The sequence below is a fragment of the Camelus ferus genome, chromosome 32 (genome assembly GCF_009834535.1).
Source record: "Camelus ferus isolate YT-003-E chromosome 32, BCGSAC_Cfer_1.0, whole genome shotgun sequence".
Taxonomy (NCBI): domain Eukaryota; kingdom Metazoa; phylum Chordata; class Mammalia; order Artiodactyla; family Camelidae; genus Camelus; species Camelus ferus.
This window is the reverse complement of record NC_045727.1, coordinates 14,218,697-14,244,525: the sequence shown is the minus strand read 5'-3', so window position 1 is coordinate 14,244,525 and position 25,829 is coordinate 14,218,697. Positions and strand designations below refer to the sequence as shown.

General features: G+C 48.6%; 1 protein-coding gene across 6 annotated transcripts in view; it reads right to left on the bottom strand.

The window, feature by feature from the left end:
* Positions 1-22,926, bottom strand: part of AP1B1 (adaptor related protein complex 1 subunit beta 1) — a 44,395-nt gene extending 21,469 nt beyond the window's left edge. For 3 of the 6 annotated variants that reach the window (XM_032472230.1, XM_032472231.1, XM_032472232.1), the window contains exons 1-7: positions 22,770-22,925; positions 8,743-8,805; positions 5,625-5,730; positions 3,490-3,625; positions 2,491-2,736; positions 1,116-1,306; positions 109-330 (exon numbers count right to left, since the gene is read on the bottom strand). In XM_032472230.1, the coding sequence (XP_032328121.1) occupies positions 109-330; positions 1,116-1,306; positions 2,491-2,736; positions 3,490-3,625; positions 5,625-5,730; positions 8,743-8,779 (938 nt within the window). In that variant the 5' untranslated portion in view covers positions 8,780-8,805; positions 22,770-22,925. Of the gene's footprint in view, positions 1-108; positions 331-1,115; positions 1,307-2,490; positions 2,737-3,489; positions 3,626-5,624; positions 5,731-8,742; positions 8,806-8,888; positions 8,921-21,455; positions 21,555-22,769 lie in introns of all 6 variants that reach the window. The other 3 variants (XM_032472228.1, XM_032472229.1, XM_032472227.1) reach the window with 3 other exon arrangements.
* Positions 22,927-25,829: the final 2,903 nt, after the last annotated feature.

Sequence of the window (25,829 nt, the reverse complement as noted above, 5' to 3'; positions counted from 1 at the left end):
ACTGTGGAGATGTCCTGCATGGTGACAGGCTGGCTTCCCTTCAGAGCCCCTGTTCCTGGCAGGAGACCCCCCCGGGTGCACACCGCCCGTATGTGGCAGTCCCCGTACCTTTTCTGCACGATGAGGTTGATGTTTCGCAGGGCCACGTACTGCAGCTCAGGCTCAGCCGACAGCAGCGTGACCAGGGGTGGGGCAAGCTTCTTTAGTAGCGTGCCATAGTAGTCCAGGTCCTTGGACAACATCTCCATGAACTTCATCAGCACCTTCACAGCGGACAGCACCACAGCAGAGTTGGCGTGGGAGAGCCTGGGGGTGACCCGCTCACAGATGCTGTGGTCCATTCCAAGGGGGGCAAATAGGAGAGACAGACAAGGGGAAACACTGTTTTTAGTTATGAAGATAGCATGTCTTCTGCAGGAGGAAGATCTGGATCCTGGTTCTGTTTCCTGCTAACTGACCCCAAACAGGTTAAAAACCACTCTGGGCCTCAGTTTCCTCATCTAAAAAATGGAGATGATTAAGCCAACTTTACAGGGTTGCTGGGGGCTTAAATGAGACAACACAAGTACCGTACTGAGCAAGGTGCCTGGCCATCAGTAAATACTGGATAAACGCCAACTCCCTCCTTCTCCTGCTGCAAGGGCATTCAAAAGGGGCAGGATAGCATGTTGGTTAGGATCAAGAGTCAGAAGAGACCCAGCTGGGTAGCCTATGTGATTTCCTCCACCTCCCTGAGTTTCCTTATCTGTAAAGTGGGGATGATGGGGCTGCCTTCACAGAGTTGCTTTAAAGATTATCTGATGCATAGGAAGCACCCAACAGAGCCCCAGGGACCCAATGAGAATTCAGCCAATGGTGGCTCTGACGCTGTCCGCCTCCTTACTCAGCCCGAGGTGACCGAGGTCTCTGTCAGCTCCCAGGTCAGGCCCTGGCTTCTGTTCTGTGCCCTCGGCAAGCAGGGAGCTGACTGCCCAAAGGAACACCACTGTCAGCCTGGCTCTGTCTGAGGATGGCCTGTGAGGCAAGGCCCTGGAAAGCAGCCCACTAGGGGCCTAGGGCCCAGCTCCCTGCCTTCCCCCTCAACCCCAAGGGCCAAGCCAGAGGCAGCCTCTCACCTCTGGGCCTCGCGGTCATCCTTGGGCGTGTAGTTGGCCAGGCAGTCCAGGATGAAGATCTGGCCCCACTCAGTGCACTCGTTCAGGGCTGTCAGCAGCTTGTTAATGGACTGTGGGTTCAGGTCGAGCAGGTTGCTGCTGGGGTGAGACTCAGCGATCTCTGAGAGGGCAGCCACTGCATTTGCCACCACCTGGTTGAGAGGGCAGAGGCTGGGGCACTGCTCACAGGCCAGGGTGGCAGTGGGGCTAATGATGCTGGCCAGCCTGAGCTCAAATATCCTGACAGGAATGTGACCAGATGGGCAGCGTCTGGAGCAGAGACCCACTCCAGCACTCACTCTACTGACTCCTGTATAAGCTGAAACTAAAGTGCACCCACCATTAAAGAAAAACACAAAACCAGAAAGATCTAGCTCCGAGTTCCTGGCAACAGAAAGCACTCCCTGCTACCTAACACACAGTCCTGCTCCACCTGCTACAGCAGCTCACTTTGGGGGTTGACAGCTGTGCTTCTCAGAGCTAGAAGATTTCTGCAGAGCCCCTTGGGGCTGCTGGGGACAGACAGGGGCTGGAGCACACAGGGATAGCCAGGTGAAACTGGGCCTGCAACCCACTTCCACCAGAGAAGCTGTATTTATATGTGTTCTGCATGGTTTTCAACCTTCCCCTAACCAAGCAGTGCACCAATGGCCATCCCTATACCGGTCACTTGGCAGCCCCATGTGATCAGTGTTTCAGCAGGACACAGAAAGGGATGGCTGGGTGGTTGAACACTTCATTTTAAGCACGGCCCTACTGAACTGCCCTCCAAACTGCTGCCATCAACAGCCCTGAGGAGACCAGTTCCCCTCCCAGCGCATCCTGGTGCTGTCCTCCAGGCTACACTACTTCAGGCATGACCCTCCACAACCTGCAAAGAAGTGGGGGAAGGGTGAAGCACTTCACATTCAGAACTCACTGATGGTCTCGAGGAGAGGATGGTGACAACGACAGTGACAGGAAGGGGAAGGAGGGCACTAGTCTTGGGTGCACACGGACTGTGCCAGGCACATTATCTTCACCACTTAAACCTCACAGCATTCCTGGCAGCCGTGTAGAATTAGTTCCATTTTACTGATGAAGAAAAGAAGGCTCTGGAAGGCTAGGCACCTTGCCCAGGGTCACAAAGCCCATTAGAGAGGGCTACGCAGAGGAGGGAATCCAGGTCCAACTCACACCAAAGATGGCGTCAAACCACTGCACCCACAAGAACAGTTAGCTGCCCAGCAGGGCTCTGACTTCCAGGAACTCGGGCTGCCTGGTGAGGGTCAAGCCAAGGTCTTCCCAAGCAACCCTGGAGGTGGTGGAGGTGGCATGGTGGGTGGCAGCGGCTTACCATGGGGTTAGAGTCAGAGATGAGGTCTTTAAGGGTGTCTAGGAAGCCCTGGTCCTCCACCAGCTGGGCGTTGATGTCATGGAGCTTGGCCACGCACACGGCCGCCGTCTTGCGCACATATGGGTCCTCGTCCTTCAGGCACTTCCGGAGTGGCTCGCACAGGTACTCCGTGATCTTGTCAACGCGGATGCAGCCCATGGTCCGCACAGCCAGGGCCCGGATCAGGGGGTTGGGGTCCTCGCAGTCCTGAGGGGAACCAGCCATTGGCCAGGGCGGGGGCGGGCTGAGCAACATCAGACAGCCGCTGTGGGATCTCCCACCAACAATGGCCAACAGCACCACAACTAAGTGCCACATATGCCAGACACTGCGCTGGGGCTTTGCCCTGTTCCCTCTGATCCTCACAGTAGACACACAGCACCATTCCCATTTACAGGTGAGGGAGCTGAGGCTCTCAGGAAGGTCAGGAGCTCACCTAGTCACAGCAGAGCCACGATTCAAGCCACTCCACCCAGCACCACACTCCTCAGTCTCTCCACTGGACCATAGAACCCTCATGTCTGAGCATTAATGGGGCTTGGGGAGCTAAGGTTCTAAAGGTGCACAGAGCTGTCAATGCAAGTCCCTGCCTCTCCTCAATCTGGAGGAAAGAAAATGCAAAAAGGAGCTTAGTCTAGAAGGGAAACGCAGAAGCTCTCAGACGCCAGCTGCATCCTGCACTGGCCAAGGACGCAGAGCAATGGCTCACCCCAGGGCACAGGGGATCAACAGGCCTGGGGCGACCTCACATGGAATGAGTTAGCAGAGTCTATAGCATCTGATTTTCTGGAAAGAGTGGGAGCCCTCTGCTGGAGGAAGAGGCCCCCAAGCTGGGAGTCAGAGGACCTGGAAAGGAGCCTCTGTGTTTCTACTCAGGGCCGCAGTGCCCCACCCCGGGGGACCAAGGGGAGATGGAGCAGTGGGCACCCACACCCCTCCTCCCACCAAGGTCCTACTCACCTTCACAAAGGTGTTGACGGCCATGATGGCCATGTCAGGTTGACTCTTGGCGTAGTTCATCAGGTACAGGTACACCAGTTTCTTCAGCTCCAGGTTGTCTGTCTGCATACAGTTCACCACGTCAGGAAAGAGGGCACTGGAAGGTCAAAGTGCGTCAGTGTGGGGAAGGCCAAAGAAAAGAGGAGGACTAGGAGGTGGGGAGAGGGCAAGAGGGAAGGAGAAAGGTTACAGGACCTCCTAGTAAAAGGCAGGGCGACAGCTCTGTGACCATGAACATCTACTGGTAGAAATGGAATTCCAAAGGGTGATTGTAACAGCCAGAAGAGTCCTCTGTTTTTTTCACAGGGTTCAAACATGAGCTCTAGAGCCCATCAGAGCTGGCTCAAAGCCAGCTCTGCCTCCTGCGGGCTGTATGAAATTGGGAAAACTCCTTTATCCCTAGAGTTCCAGTTTCCTCATTTGCAGGGAAGACGTAACAAAGCCCCATCTCACAGGGCCCTGTGGCAATTAAAAGAGACAACATACTTCAGGCATCCAGCCCTTGACGTCTAGGAGGTGCTACATAAATGAAAACGATTGTTTTTCCTTCTCTGATACTTGACCTGGCCACTTATATTGGGGTGCTGGTTCCAGAGGGTTGTCGGGAAGCAGGGAGGGGCTGTGCTGCTTTCAGTACAAGGTGTCCGCTGAGAAGCAGCCCAGCATGTACAGAGCACCTGCTATACGCAAGGCTTGGCGCTAAGAGCTTTACATACTTGTTCTCATTTAACAGCCCTGAAAAGCCAGGGGATTATCCTCCATTCACAGAAGACAATGCTGAGGATCACAAACATCAAATAACCTGCCTAAGTGCCACGTCTGAGTCCAAAGCCTGTGCTCAGGACAGCTGTTATCCTGGGTAGAACCAACATGGTACCCCACAGTCCCAGAGTCACAGGCCCCTCGAGATGTGATATATGGTTAGTGATCAAATTTCCGTCTCTGGAATTATCACCTTCCCTCTCAATTGCCGCTCTGTTCTCAGCACGTTTCTCTGCAGAACTGTTTCTCCTGTGGTGCTGTCAGAATGTCCCTTGCTGAGCATGACAATGGGTTATGGCAGTCCATGGAGAGGTCTGGAGCGGTGGAGTCCTGCCAAGGGACCCGGAAGGGGAGCGGCCCCACATCAGCACCCAGGCCTACAAGGCACATGACTGGGCACAGACGAGAGGGCACGTGAAGAAGCACCCTGGGTCTGGGTTTCAGAAGGGCTGAGTAGAGTCCGGGTTCTGCCAAGAATCATGTGACCACTGGGCAGTCTTCATTTCTGGTTTCTTTGGCAGGAAAAACATCCTTACGTACAGTATGGGAATGATAAGGAACTGCCAGGAAAACATAGCTAAAAGCGTTCTGCCAACTCTCAAACACTGCGCGAGTGTTAAGTTGTTACAAAATCCAGCCCTGCCCTTGGGGACTTGACAGTGTGGTGGGCAGGTGAGTGTAAGTACACATAAGAGGACCATTTAGAATAAGTGTAAATGCTGCGTGTTCAGGGCAGTGGGCTGGAGTGATGAGGGAGGCAACCGGGCACGTGGAAAAGGGGAAGGGATATTCCAGGCTGGGGAGATGCATGAGCAAAAACCAGTGGCCACAATTCAGCACGTGATCCGCTCTGCAACAGATGCAAACCAGAGGCTGCATTGAATTTGATGACAAATTCAACATGCCCAGCCTGGAGGTGTGTTTTACCTGCACAGTGTTTGTTTAGTATCATCTGACAATCTAAAACAGGGAGGATTAAAATGAAAAAAATCCAGATTCCCTGTTCTTTTTAAAAACCAAAAGGCCTGGCACCACTGGGTCATTCTCCCCTGTGGGCAGCACCCTCCGCAGTTTCTAATCCATTCATGCTGCATCTCCTTCACTGCCTGTTGCCTTTTTGACCCAGTCCACTTCACTTGCTCCATTACTGCCTGACCCCTTCAGCATCTGAGCGCGTGACTATTCTGCAAACAAAACCTTCCGTTTAGAAGGCAGGTTTGTGAAGGGAGCCGTACGAGGGGAGACATGGGTCCCTAGGGATACCTTAAAGGAGAGATCTGACCTGGACCCAAGCTATAAAGCCGCTTCCAGCTGCCACCCAGCCTCCTGCACACCTGACGTCCTTGCCCACGGTCATTGATGCGATCACTTTCTTCACCGCCTCCTTCTTCTTCTCCTTCTTGTCACTGTTCAGCTCTGCCTTCAGCTCGAAGATCTCCCCTAAAAAGGGAGGCAGCATGAGTGATGCACCTCTGCCCTGCCAGGGGGCGAGTCTCAGTCCCTAACTTTCAAAAGAATGGGAGGGAGGCAGGGAAGACATTCCGTGCTGCCTGCTGAGGGCATCTTTAGGGCCCTCGCCTTGGGGGGACAGGCAGCAGAGGGGAACAACTGTTAGGGGAGGAATTATCAGGATGGAAGCTTGGAGGTCACTCTGGATTGAGGGGAGAGGAACCGTGGAAGCTACAAGGTTCTGAGGGAAACAAAAAACATGCAGACAGTTCCTGCTCAGCAGGACGGCTAAAACATACAGAGGGAAGCAAAGTTCTCCTTGGCCACCCTCACCCAAGGCCCTCAAGGCAGCATGGGATGGAACCTGGGGACTTAAGGTTTGAGGGGAAAGGGCAGGATTTGCTCAATTCCCATACATAGGCTCTTCCTGTTTTCCTAGACCCTCCAGTTAAAAGAGCTCACTCAGGGTTTCACTTCCTGAGCTACAAGTGGTTGCTCAGCTCTGAAAATGGGAATTCAGCTGTGTCATGAGGGCTCTAGCACTTACTGAACTGTTCTTAAGAACTTGATGATCTGGAAAAAGTAAATGAGGAAGTGGAGCTGTTCAGGGCCCAGCCAGGGAGAGGTAGTCAGAACCCTGATAAGCCCAATAACAGGCAAAGAGGGCAGACTGGAGTCAGACAGGCCTCCCACCTTCAAAACAGCCACAGCTAGCCTTTCCTGAGCCTTTCTCTAAGCCAGTGCCTCACTGACTTCTTCCCACGCCTTTTCTTATTTCATCCTCACAACAACTCTACACTTCCGCCCATTTTGCAGATGAGCAAATGGAGGCTACAAGGTTTGGGAACTTGTCTAGGGACACAGCTCCAAGCAGGTAAGCCAAGATTCAACACCAGGTCCACGAGCTCCAAAGCCCACGTGCTCTGGCTGATCTGACTGACATTCACTCTGCTTCTCTGAACCTATTTCCTCATCTGGATGCTACCTTGGCTGGGGCACTGAATTTTCTCATGTAACAAACGCAAAATGCTCAGCACGGTGCCTGGTGCTCAGTGGCCTGTGTTAGAGGTGGCTGCTATTATTATTAATTTGCCACATGACCCTCTGGCTTGGATTCTTCTTTTGTAGGAAAGACCCAGGCTTTCCCCTCAAGTTAGCTGGGGTGAGGGTGAAACAGTAACTACCATGTGGGGGCAGTGCTAGACGAAGTTCTAGATGGATTTGCAGTGAGAAAAAGAAAACAGGTCGTTTTTTGTTTTTATTGTTTTTTGACTGAACAACATGATGTTCAGCAAAGAACTTAAGATGAGAGACAGTAAACAGGTTAATTAAGAACAATCATGGCAGCACAGCCCGGCCACACTGAGGATATTGCTCAACAGAGCCAGGAGGAATCTGCAGACCTTGCAGTTCAAATCTATGGCTCTGCAGAGCTGAAGGAACACATGTCCTTCTCTTCCAAGAGATTGAGGGGGCTTGTGTCCCTGCTATGGGATCCAATAGACCACATGACTGACCCTGGGCCCTGTTGCCAGGCTGCCCCTGCCTTGCTTGAGGTCTTTAGCCAGATTCAGGACAACTGGCAGTCAACTGATGGATCTAAGCCTGAGTCACCTTGGCCCCAAGAAGGCTGGGGTGAACCTGATTCTGAAATATCATTCCTGTAATGGGCCCCAAATAGAATCAGTCACCAAGCCTATCTCCTCAGTCACATATGAAGCATCCAATTCTATCCCCAACACCCCCCACCTTCCTCCCTAGCTCAGGTACCATCATCTCTCATGTGAGCTGTGGTTCTGGCCTCCCTGCCTGCCCCCAGCCTCACCCATTTCGACCCTTGATTAAAATCTGCCTGACTTTTCCTTGCCTAAAACCACTGATGTCAGATTTGGTCCCAGACATTTCTCTAGACATCTTCCTCAGAAAACGCACAAAACCCCCACTACTGACACCCAAATACACTCAGTGCTAAATTCACCTCTCTCCAACCTTCCTTCGATCACATTCTTTAGTAATTTGTGCCCAACGGCTTTCGTCTGGAGGACCAGGGGCCGAGGACGCGGTCCCCTCCCTTTCCCTCCCCTCCCCTCCCCATCTTTATCAGGCCAGCTCCACCCAGGCCTCCCATGGACCCCTCCCTTATCATAGCACCCACTGCCCGTTAGAGTGATTACTACTTAATAAACTGTCTTCTCTGCTCAACAGCAAGCAAAGCCAGCTCAGAGACTCCGTTTGTCTCCTCTACTGCACATGGAGGATACTCTGAAAAACTGGCTGGACTGATAAATGAAATGCCTGATGAGGGGACTGCAGGTTCTGGTTCAGCTGATTCAGTAACACACTCTCCTCATCTGGTCAGTAGGCGTGTGTCAATCTCACTTGGAGGGAAGGAGGGAGGAAGGAAGACAGGGAGGAAGGAAGGGCCAGTCAGAAAGATGCTTCCACACTTGTCAGCCTCTATAACACCATTTCCGAAAAGCAGGAAAAAATCACAATACCCAACAATACATGACTAGCTTAGCAAATTTCAATAGTGCAACTCAACAGATTGAGTCTTCAGAACTGGGGGGAAACATTAAAGATAATGTCAAATGAAAAACAGGATATACACTCTGACTTCAACTAAGTAAAACATGTGCCCAAGGACAAGGACTGGACACACACAGATACCATTGTGGGACTGCTGACAGAATGTGTACTTTCTTTCCTGGCGAGGGGAGACCATCATTTTTAACAATTTAAAGCCATGGAGAACAAAAGAGAGCTTTTTTTCTATACTTGAACTAACATTCCTCCCTTCTGAAGTTCTAGAAGAAGTGGTCAATTTCTTACTCCATCAGCAGTTCAATTTTCTGCATCCACAAGGTTAAAAATGCTCTGGGTGATTCCTATCACTGGCTTCCAGGCTCCACCCACCCCTCAACTCCCCACTCCATCAGGGAGCAAGCAGAAGGGCCAGCAGGGAAAGAGGAGGATAAGACCCCACAATGAAACAAACAGTACCTTTCTTGGTCGTGGTGAAATATTTTGAGTCCGTCATCTTGGTCCCTTATCTGTGGCCAGACTCTGCAAGACAAAAGAGACGGTGACTCGCCCTTGCGTTCCGTTCCTCTTCACTTCAGTAGAGGAGAGAGGGCTCCAGCGCACACCTGGTGAGCGGAGACAGCTTCTCTTCTCTTTACTGGAGAAATGAACTACAATTTAATGGCTGATGGGATTTTGGAGGGTAATTCCAAAGGATCTTTTAAATTTTTGAATGTACATATTCTCTGATCCAGCAATTTTATTTCTAGGAATCTCTCCCACAGAAATACCTGCACAGGATATAAGGGTTTTATATCTACAGTACTGTCCACAACAATGCACCACTGGAAATAACTTAAATGCCCATCAATAAGGGAATGGCTCAATACTTTGGGAGAGTCCACAGATTAAAAAGCACTGAGCCATTATGCTGTACACCAGAAATTGACACGTTGTAGCTAACTATACTTCAATTTAAATAAACAAACAAACAAACAAACAAACCATAAATAAATAAAGTTACTACAAAATGATGGCAAAAGAAAAACAAAAAAAGAAGCACTCAACCATGGTTACAGCAGCCCCTTTGTGGTGCTCACTCTGCCCAGCACTAAGTGCTTTGCACACGTTAACTCATTAAAGCCTCATCACAGCCTCACGGAGATAACAGAGGTACTATCATTGCCTACACAGTCAAAGGAGCTTGGAAAACGCTGAGTTTAAAAAGCTAGGGAGATTTCTTCTCTCCCCAACTTTTCTAAGCTTCTCTAGCAGTGACAGGCATCACTCATCTCTAGAGAGGGCTAGAATCTGCACACTGCAGACCCTGCAGCACTCCCCAAATCTAACTGGCCAGTTTTCTCAAAGTACCTTTCAGGACTTCTAGTGTAAAACTCACAGTGTAAACTGCTTGTCTAAGGCAACAGGGCAAAGAAGGTACGAAGGCCCCCTCATTCATTCAACAATTTGCTGACCATTTACCGTGTAATCTCAATAGTTCCTAGCCAACAGATGAGAGATAAAAAGCTACTACACAGGAGCCAAGTACGCTGGGTGCCTGGCAGAGGCTTCTGGAGCTGTTCTAACATGGATTAAGAAGCTACAATGTACTGAACCCCTAGTAAAGCCAGGGGCTTTACACATTATCTCATTTAATCTTACCAATTTTATAGATAAGGAAACCGAGGTCCAGAGATGTTAGGTAACTTGCCCAAGGTCACATAGCCTGTAAGTGGCTGGACTGAGAGACCATTTCAGGTCCATCTGAGCTCAGCACCTGTGCTTTACTGATGAGGGAATTCTGCTTCCCCCATCTGAGAGGAAGGACAGAACCCTGACAAGTGGACTAAGGACTCAGTCCAAAAACCCATGAGACTCTCAAGTGCAACCTTCCAGTCCTACCTGAGGTTTCAATTGGTCCAGAAAACCACACAACCCACACTACAAACATTTGAATGGAGAAAACTCACTTTGTCCCTCTGTTGCCTCTATGGAAGAGACTCAAGCATGTAAACTATTAACATCTTCTTTCAATTCATCACTACATGGGGGTGAGACAAAGGTTACTGGTAGGACAGATGTGAGGAGTCGAGGATCATTTCAAATGTCTCTGGAAACAAAGCCAACATAGCTCCCCTCCAGCCCAACTGTATTTTTCCGGTTAAGCTTGTATTTAAGACAGGATGGCATTAGGGCTGTTCCCCAACGGACACGCCCATAGATTTTGTTGCCAGTCATCAGCGGGAGACCAATGCATACTGTCTCAGGGCTGCCTTAAAGCCTTTGTGGATCCTCTTAGGATAAAGGAATAAAGGCTTCGCTGACAAAAGTATAAAGAAGAAGACACAATTCCACATTCCTTTTGCTTTGCCAGGTTGAAAAAGGATGACAGCGCTTTTCTAAGGGAGCTGCAGGGACGAACAGAAGGGACTGCTGCGTCCGAAGAAGCCAGTGCTGCAGCAGGGGCTCCAACTGCCGGTCCCGGCAGCAGGAGTCAGGGCTGTAGACCGATCCACAAATGGAGGACCCACGTCGGCCTGGTCCACGGCTGCATCCGTCCTCCGCACATGGCCAGTGTCCAGTCAGTATTTGTTGAAAGAAATAAAATGTAGCCGCTGAAAATCCCAGGGAGCTTCAGCCTGCTCTCTGACAGCTTTGTTAGGTAACAATTTAAGCATTTGTTTCCTATAGGAGTTTACGTACATTAAAAATAATTTCCTTTTGTAGGGGGTAGGGTATAGCTCAGTGGTAGAGTGGATGCATGAGGTCCTGGGTTCTTTCCCCAATGCCTCCATTAATAATAATAATAATCATAACAACAACAGCAGCAGCAACAACAACAATAATAATAAATAAACCTAATTACCTCCCCCATCAAACTTTTTTTTTAAATTTCCTTTTGAGCACACAGAAAGCAATTTTCTCAGAGAAACCTCACCAACTTAGAAGTTCTTTCTGGAGCTGTGAGAATGAGCAGGTAAAGAAGATAATGGCATGTCACACAACAAAGGGCGGTATGGCTTCAGAAGTCAGTCCTGAGAGCATAATCGCAGAGGTACCCATAGTAGAGTACCCTGCTTCCCAAGGTTAAGTTCAGTCAAAGAAGAGGGATCAATGAAGGCAAGAGGAGCTAAAAATCACAGGTCAAAAGAATCACAGAAAGTAATGTACAAACCCCTTCACTGTTAAATCTACAAGGAAATCAAAATGAACAAAGCAAAACTACCTTAGATGTCTAACTTCGGTGCAGCCCAGAAATTCTTCCTTCTCTGGAAGAGGACGCTGACATGTGCTTTCTCCTTATCCGCAGGCACACCACCCCATCCCAGGGCCCTGAATTTCCAGGACACAACCTGACAGGTCTGTGTTGGATGCAACCACCCAGGTAGAGGAAAAGGTGGGAAAGCTTCTCTTTGAAGAATTAAAAAAAGCAACAGAGCTGCAGAGTCAGCTAGTGAAGCCACCACAGAGGCTGATGTCCCTACAGCCGAAGCTTTTGATGACACTCTTCCTTACACAGGTGCTAAGAACTACTCACAAACTTAAACTGCCACCCTGTGTGCCGGCTGAGGCTGGCGGCCTCTTTCCTCCGCAGTATCTATTTCGCATATCCCTCTGCAGAGGGCCCAATGGGACTGGTGATGCAGAAATTGTTTCCCTCTGAAGCTGTTTCATACACAGGAAATTAAAGTAGAGGAGGAAGGGGACATGGGGAGAAGTGAAAACGCTTTGCAAAGCCACCCCAGAGCACCAATTAAAAAAACCTCACCTCCCCGTGAGAGATCACCTGCGCCCGCGGACCTACTGAGGGGGCTAGCTCCTTGTGTCCTGACACCGCAGCTGCCTCTTGGATGTCAGCGCACAAGAGATTTTTCGTTCTCTCTGCAGGAATGGAAAAAACCCTACGGTTCAGGCAGACTTTGAGCTCAGACTTGTAGATGACACAGGAAAGACTGGTGATTTCCCTGGCCCACCTCAGCTGTCACCATGCATTGCAACCCCGCTAATGGAGGCCACAGGGGCCAAGACCCTGATCATGTACATGAGCCACAACTGAAAGCAAGCAGCCAATTTAGGAAAGAAAAAGCTTAGGGTTTGGATTCCATCTTTGGAAGTGGCGGGGCGCATTTAAAAAAGCAATAATTGGAGGGAATTTTTGTTTCAGAAGCTGCTCTGCTAAGTGTGATGAGTCACTTTTGCTAAGGAGACGGCATCCTGGGCTGGGATATTCCTCAATTTCAGCATTTACAGGCCAAGGAATGCCTCCAGGGGATGGCACAGCCCAAACTCAAGGAGGGCCACAACTGGAAGGACCGGTTTGTCTTTGAGGAGCCACTACTACTGTCCCCACCTCAAGCTCCCCCTCCCCACACCCATCCTCGGAAGATGGCTTTGATGCCACAATCCCAGGGCCAGTTCCTATTAATCTCACTTTTTTTTGGTTTTAAATCCTATTGACAAGGCTGTTTCCCCTGCCGCTAGACTTAAAGAAAAGGAACTGAGTAATAAAACCTGAAACAGAGTAGTTTTCACTTATGTTTTCTAGAATTAAAAAGAAGTCTTTGGTGAGAATTGCTAATATACTGGCCAGGGACAAAGCTGTAATTTAATTTAAGAGTGGAAAAATGAGGTCCTAGGAAAAAAAAAGAAAGGGAAAAAACCCATAAAAAATTTCCCAGCTAAAGACTTTGGATTTAAGCCACTGGAGTTAGAGTTAGGTTTAAGAAAAACACAGTTCTCTACACTTCAAAATTTTCAATCCTCACAAATCTAAATGTAATTTTATGAACAGGAGATTTAAAATACCCTTTCATGTTTTAAGCTTAAAAGATGAATTTAAATCTATAAGAAATAAGAAAATATTGAATATATGTTAACTTTTCTCTAAGGTCTCAAGATTGCTAATAATAATTAAAAAGTACTGAGCTAAGATTAGTTTACTTCATCTCTACAATTCAACTTTCTCTTTAAGAAATGGGGAATTCACCACTGACAGGGGACAACATGAGAATGAAAAGACACTAAGAAATGTAAACATCAACATGGTAAATACGAAATTCCAGAATAAGAAGAGGCAAAATTAACCAATGGTGGCAGAAGTCAGATCAGTGGATGCTCCTAGGTGGGAAGGACTGACTTAAGGGGGCACAAAATAATTCCAAGGGTGACGGATCTGTCCTGTTTAACGCTGTCAACCCAGTGACTGGCACAATGCCTGGCGCATTCTAAGAGTTCACCAAATGTCCACTGGCCAAATGAAAAGACAGGTTCCCAGAGAAGCTAGAAAACCAAGGGCCCGTAACAGATCAAAACAATAGGACTCCTTGATGACTGCCAGACAGCAACGACTGGGCAAACTGAGAACATAAGGCTCTCCGGTTAACTTTCAACAAACATGGCAAGGCCAATCTAATGCCAAGATGGCTGCCAGGAAATCCGGCTTTGCTACCAACAGCTGTGTGACCCTGGGAAAATCCCCCCCATCTCTGGGCCGTATTTTCTCCAATTGTCAAACAAGAGAATTCAATGGCTTTTCAAGCCACCACCCTCCCCACTTTTAGTTTAAAATATAAGTGGAACTGCTCTGGTTGAAGTACAGATTGGGACGCAGACCCTGACTCATTCCCCTATGCCCAGTTCTCCCCTCCTCACCAAGGGCCCTTCAGACAACCCATAGTTCCATGGAACAAAGTTTGAAAACCAGTCTATCAAATGACAACATCCCTCCCACATCTCAGCATCTATGATTCCCTGCTAGATGAGAAACCACCTCCTCGCCAATGAGTGTTCCACCTGGGTATCAAACAAGAGGAAATGGAGCATGATCATTCACAGAGCAGAACAGAAGACGTTTCCAAGGGGACAAAAAGGAAAACAAATTCAGAATGCAGCCAGAGCCAGTAAACCTTATTAGGTCTTCCGTAGGAGGGAAAACAGTAACAAGCCAAGCAATTCCCCAAATGGCCAGCCAATGGCCAGGGGGAGGGCTCTCCTAGTCTCAGGGCAGTGATTCATGCAGAGCAGCCCATTCTGTGCAATCGGACAAGACCGTGGAGTGGGCACCCCTAGCACAGCGCCCTGCACACCGTCGGCACCCAGTGAATCAAGCAGGGAGACAGTCCCTGGTGCAGTGAGACCAGCCAGAGGAGAAGCTTAGGAAAGGAAAGGGGGAAAGAAACATTTGACAAGGTCTGATTCAGTTGCCAAGACATCTCTGAATTCAAGGATATCTGGGCGGGGAAAACTGATCTTTAAAAGTCTTCCAACTTCAGTGCTGAAATTGTCACTGTTAAACCCTTGCCTGATGAATAGATTTTAGAAACCTCCAAGGCAAGGGTTAGCCAAAGGACAGTAAGGACTAAGCTAGGAAGAGTGAATAAAAGGGGAAGGGTAGTGGCATGGTTTCTTCTTCACTTGGAACACAAAAGCCAAACTGTAACCAGCTCACGTGTTTTTCTGTCTTCAGTTCTGTCTCAAGGGCCAAGGTTGATTCATTTCATAAATATCCCCCTACTCTTTGCCATGCTCTGGACTGCATCCCTGACCCCATTTAATATGGACAATGTTTAATAGAAACGATGATTTTATTCACCACCTAGTAATTTTACTCACTGCTCCTGACCTGACAGTCTCCTTTTAAAAGGGAAAAGTTCCTCACACGTAAGTAATAAAGTTCACGTACAGACAGGGAAACAGGTAAGGCCACCTCGAAGATTACAAGGTGAGTCAGTAGTAGAGAAACCAGATTTCAGACTTCCTCTCTGAGACAATGTGGTCACCAAACTCAGACAGGCTCCTTCAAGTTAGTTCAATTACTATGAGAAAATAAGCTGCGTTCTTATTTGGGTTTGGCACAATATTTGAAACAGAAGTGGCAGTGGCTGTGGTTAACGACAAATGGATGTGCATTATGGGCCAGAAATTACAAAAAGAGTTTTAAAATTAACCCTCACAGTAATCTGTGAAGAAGGTAATGATAATATCATGTTTACAAATGAGCAAATTGAAGCCCAGAGAGGTCAAGCCATTTGTCTGGAGTCACACAGCTAGAAAATGGGAGTGCTGACACTCTCTACCCTTGCCCCGTAATGAGGTCACACACGTCCCACTGTGTCCGGCAAGGCAGCTCCTTTCTGGTGAAGCCCTGGCAGAAGCACACACTCCAGGCTAAACAGTATGCGAAGTATGTTGCCACACATCCCTGCCGAGTCCCTCGAAGGCTGAATTACAGGTTATTTTAGAGCCAGTCTGGACAGCAGGAATGTCAAGTTTGGTAATGGGCCTAGTGAAAGCCTGTCTGGATGAGCTCACCGAGGTACGGGCCTCCTGGGATGTGAGTAAAAACTGATTAGTCGAAGTCAGTCTTCTGAGACCCACTAGCAATTAAAGTCTCAAAATGAAAAGGAACTAAAGGCAGGCAAATGGCACGTGCAAATGTTCCTCTATCAGCATCGAGTCTCCAGGACTGAATTCTAGCATCAAGTGCCAGTTCTCAACTAATCTATGAGCAGTAATGCGTGGAAAGATCTGCTGCCAAGAAAAAGAAAAAGTTCCTTAAAAAAAGAAAACAATAATAGGGCCTTCTTCTGAACAATCCTTAAATTAATGAAGATGAGAAAGACGCCCAAGACTACAGAACGAGGCTCCTCGAGACCTCGGTTTTCCGGCCTACACAGTGGGAACACTCTGAAAATCTGTCCAGTTTTAGAGTCACTTGTATATATAGCATGGGTAACAGTGTGGAGCACTGTCAGCCCCAAGCATGGGACTGTGCCCCACACAGGAGCACACACAGCGTAGACAAAGAACAGTCAGTGCCTGCTGGCTTTCACAGATCCTGAGGCCAGGTGAAGGACTTCAGGTGAACAGCAGAGTAATCACGCCCTCCAGATATCTGCCCCAAAGCTCAGAGGAGGAGGGTTTAGATGGGTGGGGCATCAAAGGAAGCCTTCCTGGATTAAAAGGGGCTTGTCTGGACATGAAAAGATGTGTCAGAGTTGAAAAGGGAGGGGTGAGGGTAACATGGAGAAGACCCCCAAGATGCCTGCAAAACAGGGAGCGAATGAGAATAACTAAAGCAGCACAAACACTCACTGGGGCAGAGGCTCTGTGCTAAGTAATTTATAGCCCCTGTATCATTTAATTCTCGAGAAACCTATTTAAAAATGAGGAGTTAGAGATGCTGAGAGGAGTGACGTATCCAAGGCCAAAACAAGCTCACAACACATGTTTAGGAGTCTGATAGACCCCTGCCTGGCTGAAGACAAGATCCTGGCAGGGAAAGGAGCCGGGGAGGTTAGGCAGGGAAGGATGAGATTCAAAGTCAGTGCTGGATGCCAGGGTGAGTCGGACCCTGCCGGCAGAAGATGCAGCGATCGTATCAAATGACAAGTCTCATGCCGACAAGCATCTGACACTACTGATCACTTCCTTCTCCTTGAAACACTCTCTCCCTTGGATTCCAGGATGCCATGCTCTCTGCTTTCCCTCCTACCCCCTTGTCTAGTTCCTCTGTTCCCCCTCCACTCCTCCAACACTTAGAGTGCCCCAGGGCTCAGGCCTGGTTTCTCTGCCCCTTTCCAGAGACCCTCTTCCCTTCTCCAGCTGTGTTATCTTGCCTCCTCCAGTGTCATGGCTTTAAGCACCATCCATGTGTTACAACTCACAACTTTATATCCCCAGGCCCAACCTCTCCCCTGAACTCCCAGCTCATATATTTAAACTGCCTGACATCTCCACTTGAACATCTATATGGCAGCTCAAACTTAACATGATAAAAAAACTACCACCTGCTTCCTCCTAGCCCCCAACTGGCTCATTCTTCAGCCTTCATGACCTTAGTTACTGCCATTACCATCTTTAACAGGTTCTCAGGCCTCCAAAACCTCAGTTACTCCTGACAGCACACTTTCTCTCACCTCCCATATCTAATCCATCAGCAACTCCTGTTGGGTCTACCTTCACAATTAACTTTGAATCCATGAAGGTGCTTCCCACCAGCTCCATCACAACCACTTAGCCCCAGGCCACCATCCTCTCCCATTCTAGGAGGGGAGACAGACAAGGAAGACATAGAAAACAAATGTAATAATTAGAAAACCAGAAACATCGTGAGGGAAATGGAGTATAGCAGCTACCACCTGTTAAAATGTAAGCCAGGCAAGTAGGACCTGCTCAAAAAATACTTGCAGGACTAGTGCTCAACTCTCCTCAAAGGGAAATTTCATGTTTTGTAAACCAACCTCAGCTAGAGAACAGCTTCCCAATGTTCATTTCAAGGGTTTGCCAGGGTCAGAGCTGCATCTGTTCTGGCTGTCAAGCTATTTTGACAAAACTGAAATTGAGAATGCCGAACACCCTAGCCCATTTCACAGCCAATAAATAGAAGGTAAGTAAATAAATGATAAGAGAGAGAAGAAAGGGCAAAGGGTAGAAGATCAGGTGGCACCATCTCCGATGGAAGAAATGTTCAGGCGCTTCCCTCACTGAGGCCAGATCACCATCCCCTACTCTGGGCATCAGCTCAGAGTGACCAGAGCTGCAGGAGGTGGCGGGTACAATGCTGGGGAAGGCGTGCGGAGGGGGGCCTCTGACACACGCTACTATCTGAGCTCAGCTAGGCACCCCCTCCACCTATAAGCCTCCAGGCCCACAGGCCTTCTGTGTTCCTCTAACTGCCAAGCCCTCCACTACCTTCACACTTGCTGATCCTTCTGCCTGGATTACCTCTCCGGCTTCTAGAGTGGCTGCTCCAACTTATCCTTTATATCTCAGCTTAGATGGCATCACTGCAAAGACATCATCCCTGCACACACTAGGTAGGTATTTTTCTGTCCTCACAGCCCAGTATTCCTGTTCATACACTTACACTCAGCCATAAACAGGTCTACATGCTGGAGATGCAGCACTGAATGAAACAGATAAAAACCCTTCCCTTCTTAGAGCTTACGTCCTAATGGCAGAAGGGGACTATAGGCAAGATAAGTAAATTAAATATATAGTGTCTCAGATAGTGATAACAGCTATGGAGAAAAAAAAGCAGGAAAGGAGGATAGGGAGCATGGGGGAAGGCGGGTGGGAAGTTGAAATTTAACCACAAAAGGCCTCCTTGAGAAGGTGGCAGGTGACACTGCCTGGAGAAGAGCCTTCCAGGCGTAAAAAATAGTGCAAAGGTGGGAGTGTACCTGGCCTGTCTGAGGAACAGCAGGGAGGCGATGCGGCTTGAACAAAGTGAGCTATGAGGGGGGGCTGTGGGTTGAATGGTCAGAGGAGAATGAAGGGGGGCCTTACAGGTCAAGGTAAGGACTCTGGCTTTTACTCTGAATGAGCTGGGAGCACTGGAGCATTTCAAAGCAAGAGTCCTGAGATCTGGCTTACATTTTAACAGGTGCTAGCTGCTATGCTCCATTTCCCTCATAATTTATCTGGTTTTCTAATTATTACATTTGTTTTCTATTTCTTCTTTGTCTCTCTCCCCTGCTAGAATGTGGTAAGAGACCCAAAGGCAGAAACTGTCAGGCTTGTTTACCTGTCATCACATTTAGCCCAGTGCCAGGCACACAGCAGGGCTCAGTAAATACTGAATGAATGAACCAAGGCTGGACATATGAAGGCTCTGTCCTCAGCATCTCAACATCCAGCCACCCAGCCCTTAGAGATCAGAGAACGAAGACCACAGAAACAGACTCAACAGCCAGCTAAAACAAAATTTTGTCATTCCACTGTCAGTATGCTCAGGATCCTAAAAGCAATTAGAGAGTGATAAGAATTATGTGCCAACCAAGTCTAGTCCTCTACAGAGTCCAGCTGTAATGAACACTGAAAATCAACACTGAAGGGTTGGTTTTAAAGTTTTTGAGACATGACTTCCAAACCTACCATCCTGCGGCTCAAGCCCACAGAGGAGAGAGTGCATCAGTGACTAAGGCACTCTCGCTGAGGATGAACTCTGGGCATTCTGCAGTCAGCCAGCCACACTGTAACCTTAACTAGAAGGGGCCGCCCAACTTCAGGGAGATCCTCTTAATGGAAGTCAGAGGTCAAGCCCAAGGCTAAAGATCCCAAAAGCATGAGGCTTGGGGGTCTAGAACCATGGCCAAACTCCTCCTCAGCTCCATTAAATAACAGGAGAGAATTCAAAAACAAGGGCTTGGGAAAGGAAAGGTGGCCACGGCAGGGATGTGCCTGGGCTCTCAAGGGGTCTACACAACCGAACCGGCACAACCATACCACAACTGTAAAATGAGAATTACAGCATCACATACCTGAGGGGTTTGTGAGGCTAAAAGAAGTGAATACATACAAAGCCTTCTGCAGCGCCCAGCCCACCAAGTTAGCCACTGTCACTACTACACAGGGAGAGCTGTTAGCATCGGCACCTCCCTGGTGCTCCCCAACCCCCAGGTCTCTGGAGGCCAGAAGCTCTCTGGCGGCTGGCTGGCTGGGAGCATGAGTAGTTGGAGAGTAGTTAATCCCACCATCGGTCAGATTTCTCCCTACCCCTCTTGGGTGACATGAGGATGGACAGATCATCTGGAAAGTGCTTCGAATTCCTCAGGAGTCAAGGAATCCTAACAATTCAATGCGATATTCATTCACTTATTCACTGAACATTTACTGAGCACCTACTATGTGCCAGATATTTCACTAGGTGCTGGAGACACAGACATTTAAGTCCTCTCCAAGGATTAAGAGCTGTTTACTTATAAGACAGCCAAGTAAACAGTCAATGACAACCTGCTGTGATCAATGCCCCAGGACTTCCAGTTCAGGCCAGCAAGGTGCGGGAGATGGTCAGATAGGAAGCACCAAGTAGCGGCCTAGCAAAGAAGGGGGTGTGACAGGAAATGTGTTCAGTGGCGTTTACACAGAGGTAAACAGTTGGGGCTTGCAGAAGTGACAAAGCAGGTGAGTTCACCCAGAGCTTGGAAGAGAGTGGGAAAGATGAGGCAGGAGAACGTGGCAGGGGTCGGAGCTCGAAAGGCCTTGAAGGCCATGATAAGCAATGTGAGTTTTAGCCTGAAAGCAATGAGGATCTGCTGATGGATAGTCAAGCAGAATTGCTGTAAAGGATGCCCCTCCTGCTCAACAGTATTTTCTCTCTGGGCTTATTTGTTCCTCTCTGTGTGAAGAGAAAAAGAACACAAAAACCCTTTCTGGCCTGTGACAATTTGTCAGTGACCTATCTTAGGCAAAAAGACCTGTTCAGAAAAAGAAATACCTACAAGAAACAGAGGGCCCTTCAGCTTCTGGAAATACACCAAAGAGCAGAACTCACACCCAAGCCAGGTTGGCTCACTGTCAGCACATCAGCTTTGGTGCCAGACATGAGGGTTTTCGGGAAGTCAGCAGTCAAGAATGCAGTTTCAGAGGATGACAAGAAAAACATGAAAGTTCAAGCCCCAAGCCTGCAGGACCAATGGACTGAACTTGTTCTGAAACGCTTTTAGGAAGTGAAACAAGGATGGGAGAAGTTCTGTGTACATAAAGGTCTCTGTTTGCACATGAAAGTAACACCCCCAAAACCAGGGGGTAAAAGCCTTCCTAACAGCCTTCCTCAGACACAGGCCCCCAGTGGGCATCAACTGCCTGGGGTCAAGGCACCCATCACCACAGTAGTGGGCTCTGCACAAATGTCCCTGTCCAATCCCCGAATGCAGCAGCGCTCGGCAGGGGGAGGGGAAAGTGGTGGTCAGTACCATTTTAGAGCTGAGGTAGAGAAGGCTCAGCCTAAGCACATCATCCAGGTCACACCACACAAAGCTGCTGAGCTGGGACTGGAACCCAGGGCTGACTGACAGGGAGCCAAGCAGTGCTTTTTTTTAACACCCGCTGAGCTCTTCAAGCCACTCAGGTGAAGCCTCTTCTCAAACCACATTCAACAGATACTCTCTAGACAACCTCGGAGGGATCTGATTCTGTGAAAACTAGTGAAGCTGCTCTAAGAGGTCGAAGGAGCCCAGTGGGCTCAACGTGGGACAGGGAGCCAGCTGCTCTGAGCTCTGCTCATGTTCCCACCATCTGTGACAAGTCACCTCATCTTAAATCCTCCCATGGAAGGATGGGGATAAGGTGACAATATTAAGTTTCCATGAATTCAGTGCAACTAGGAGAACAGATCATAGAGATTAAAAACGGGTACTACAGTAATATTTATATCACAGCTTTCTTCAGAAGCACATGGAAAATCTTACAGGCTCATTAAGTCTTCATTAACACCCAGGAGTGGGCAGAAGTCAGCAGGTCTGTGCTGCTCTCCGGGAAACTGAGGCAGAACTGGAGCAAGTCAATGTCTGCAAAGAAATAAGGTTCAGACTCACAGAGCCTAAACCTCCGGCCATCAATCTACTGCACCATTTCCTAGGCAAGATGTGTGCTCCCCAGCCTAGATGCAATAGGACCCACACTTTTCTCAGAGAGACACAGACCCTTCCCCTGAGAATGTTCTTTAAGAACCTAGAGCCAAAAGATCCCGTAGGAGTCATGTGGTTCCTCTCTTTACTCCAAAAAGAATGCAGTTCAACCACTCTCAAGAGAGGTTCTTGATATTCTTACATTAGCTTTGTGGATAGCCTGTTTTATGTCTCACAGTTCCCAACAATCAGGAAAACTTCCTGACTTGCCCTGGGAGGTAATCACTCAGAGCAACAGCCTGCAGGACTGTTTCATCCCTAAAGAAAGTGAGTCAAATACTTCTTATGAGGATGAGACGAGAAGCAATAAGGCTACATCTTTACTCCAGTCTCTTTTGTCTCTGCACTTTACAGGTCCCTGAGAGACTGGGTAGGAACCCCTGGCGCTTGCCAAAACTACCTTATTGACCTTACAGGTGTGATTTAACCTCTCTGTGCCTCGGTTTCCTCATGCATAAAGTGGGGGTGACAACAGCAGGTATCTTACAAGGGTTACTGGGAAGTTTAAAAATCGGCATTATAAGTGCTTAGCACAGTGCCTGGAAGACAGCAGTAGCTCAATAACCAGTAGCTAACATTTTTATCAGTATTTTTGGCATGATTACAGGTGTCCTCGGTTAACTTATTCGTGAGGCGCCAACGGACAGACCAAGCCCAATCCTACCCCAGAGTAGGCGGCACCGGGTTGTTTCTTAATTTTTCTTTTTTTCCCTTTTCGAACCTTGGCAAAGAGATAAGGCCCTCAACGATGAGGATGGTCATGGGGGTGAGTGTGCAGGGGGAACCAAGACCCGAAGAGAAGTTTCCTGTCTGGCCAGGAGTAGGCTCCCCGGGGCCTAAGTCCAGGAGTCTCTCCTGGAGGGCGTCCAGGGAGGGGCTGAGGACCTGGGACGCCTAGGGTGCAGGCCGGCGGCCAAGGGGGCGCGAATGAATGAACCCACAGCCCTTCTGCCTCGCCCGGGCCTGGGAAGCCACTCTAGCCGCTCTAGCGCCCCGTCCTCTCCGTGACCTCTGACCCTAGAAACCGCTCACCTCAGACCCTCGACCCCCAGCCCCACTTCTTTTCCAGCCTCGCCAGGCTCCCCACTTCCTCACCCGCAGGTCTGAACGGCTCCCGGCGCCACGGCGTGGCTCGGCTCGGCAGTAAAAATGTCCGCGGCCTTGTCCTACTGCTCTCCCGGTGCGTCCGTGCCGCTGGCCGCTCGGAGCCCCGCGGCTGTCACCTGCCGGGCGGAAGTGAGCTGCCCGCGCGCGGGCACTTCCGGTGGACGCACGGCCTGGGGGCGGGGTCAAGGGTGCCACCAGGGCGGGGGGTGGGGCCCGCGGGGCGGGGCCAGGAGGGGCGGGGTCAGTCGGAATTAACCCCTCCCCCGACGCGGCGCTGCTCCGCCACCGCCTCCCGTACAAGGCTTGGGAAAACTAGCCGGCTGTTAAGTCATTAACGTAATGGAGATGGAAAAGGTCGTAGAGGCTTTGAGGTCCATCTCCCTTCTGTGTTACAGACGGGAAAACTGAGGCTCTGAGAGGGGCAGTTGTTACCTTATGAATGGAAGAGTTAAACTAGAGCTTTAAGTCTAGTCTAGCTGTTACTGCCCTTCAGTGCAGCCCTTTGGGGAATTCCGCGTTGTAGGGGAAAACCTCAGACCCTCCAGGAGAACTTCATAATGTCCATTTCCCTTTTCACTGGGTCGGCCAGGACCTCAGCGGCTCTAGCCCTCTTACTCCCAACTCTGGTACTATTAACTTTCTCCTCCTTTGAGATAATTTCTAAACATCCTCTTTAAAATAATAATTTATCGCACTCTTTAAAAATGTTTATGGGGCAAATAATATTTGCATTGTAGAAAAATGGAAATATACTAGTAAGCAAAGAAGATTAAAGATCATCTGCAATCCCACCGCCCTGAGATAATCATTTTTAACATTTTGGTTTTTATCCTTACAGACGCGACATATCATTCGATATTTTTAACTCACCAAGATATTGGTAAAAACTTTTCCGAAACAATAAATACATTTCTATTTGGTGCTTGCCAATAACTGCACAGAATTCTACTGTATGGATGGCATCACTGTTCTCTAAACAACCCCCTACAGTTGTACACTTAGGTTGTCACCAATCTTTTAGTATTATTTTTTATTTTTCTTTTTCGTATTCTTTTCCATTAGTTTATTACAAGACCTTGAATATAGTTCCCTGTGCTATACAGCAGGATCTTGTTGTTTATCTATTTTATATATAGTAATTTGTATCTACTAATCCCAAACTCCTAATTTATCCCTCCCCCTTCCCCTTTGGTAACCATAAGTTTGTTTTCTATGTCTGAGTCTGCTTTGTAAATAAGCAAAAAAAAAAAAAAAAAAAGTAAATACAAAAAAAGAGCCAGGTCTCTTGACTCCCTGGTTAATCTTATATATATATTATATATATATATATATTAATATATATATATTATATATATACCAAGAAATTGAGAGGAGGGAGGGATAAATTAGGAGTTTGGGATTAACAGATACACACTACTACAGATAAAATAGATAAACAACAAGGACCTACAGTACCTACTGTATAGCACAGGGAACTATATTCAATATCTTGTAATAACTTATAAGGGAAAGGAATCTGAAAAAGAATATATATAACTGAATCACTTTGTTGTACAACTGAAACTAACACAAAATTGTAAATCAACACCACTTCCATTAAAAAAAAAACAGGACACTGGCATTGGTACAATACCATTAACTAAATTTACAGACCTTATTCCATTTTTAAATCCTTTTCCGAAGTAGACAGGAAACAAGTAGAATTTTATATGGATGTGCCATGTTCCACGTGCTATGCACAGCTGCCTGGAGGAAACACCTTTCGCTAATGATAAATGTTGGCAAATGCCATCAGCCTCATTGGAAAACAAAATTCCATCAGGAATATGACATGGAAAGAGAAGAACTGTCCAACAAAACAAACCAAGCAAGCTGGACAGCTTACGTCAAAGTGACAAATTATTGGCAGAAGCAGTCGGGGCTTGAAGATTTCCAAGGAGACACAGTCACAGCGTCAGTTTGCTCACGAAGGACATCTGGGGGAAGGTGACAATTGTGCCAGGCTTTGTCCAATAAGAACACAGTTGCATAGGCTGAGACAGAAGGAAAAGGTGATCCAGGGACAATAGTACAGAGGCAGGAAGGCAAGGGAGCCAGGCATCTGGGTCCTTCAGAAAGCGCTTCCCAAGCCCTTGCTCTGAACATTTCCTGGGCTGGGTGTTGGACAGTCACATGGCTGAGGCAAAGGCCCTGCTCTTGCTGGCCCTACAGTTTGTCTGGGGAGGGTGACAGAGGGGCAGACATCCGTGTGATTGGTGGATTGGTGCTGTGATGGGGGCTATGGGAGTCCAGAGTAAGACAAGTAATGTTTACGGAGCACCTGTGGTGGGCCAGGCGGTGTGCAGAGGGTCTCACTTCATTCCCACATCAGCCCCACTTTTTCGGGGAGGGGGATTGTTGCAACTCCAAGAGCTTAAGCCACACAGCGTGTTAGTGGCAGAGCTGAGAAATTGGTCCCAGAGTCCCAGGATCCATGCTCTCATAAGCCCCACTTGTTCACCTAAAATATATTTGTCACTAAGCCAGGTGTATCGGGGATACAATAGTGAGCGAAAGGTGGCCTAACCCCTCCTTGGGCTACTGTTGAATGTGGGAGAGAGACAAACACCACTCAGGGTTGGCTTCCTGGAAGGGGTGACAGCCTGAGCTGTGAAGGATGATGTTCCTGCTACGAATAGTTACCGTGAACCAGTCCCTTTGTGAGGCTCTTTCACGTATTCACCCACTAAATTCTCCCAGCCACTCGATTCTATGACTGTTCCCAAGTAAAGATGAGAAAACTTAGGCCAGGGGGCGGAGCCGATTTCTCCCCGACTTCCCTGTGGGCCTGGGCCTTCTCTGCCACAGCTCAGCCTGGCTAATAAGAGGAGGCCCAGCTTGCAGAGGGGGGAGACAGAAGTAGGGAAAAGGGGCCTCTTAGGGGCTTCCCTCTCCACCCCAGCACCAAAGAGAACTGGCTGCAATCACCAGTAAACGCTGACAGCTGTGGCTAGAACACGTGGCCCACCCTGGTCCTTGCTCTAGGATGGGTGGAGCAGAGCCAGTGAT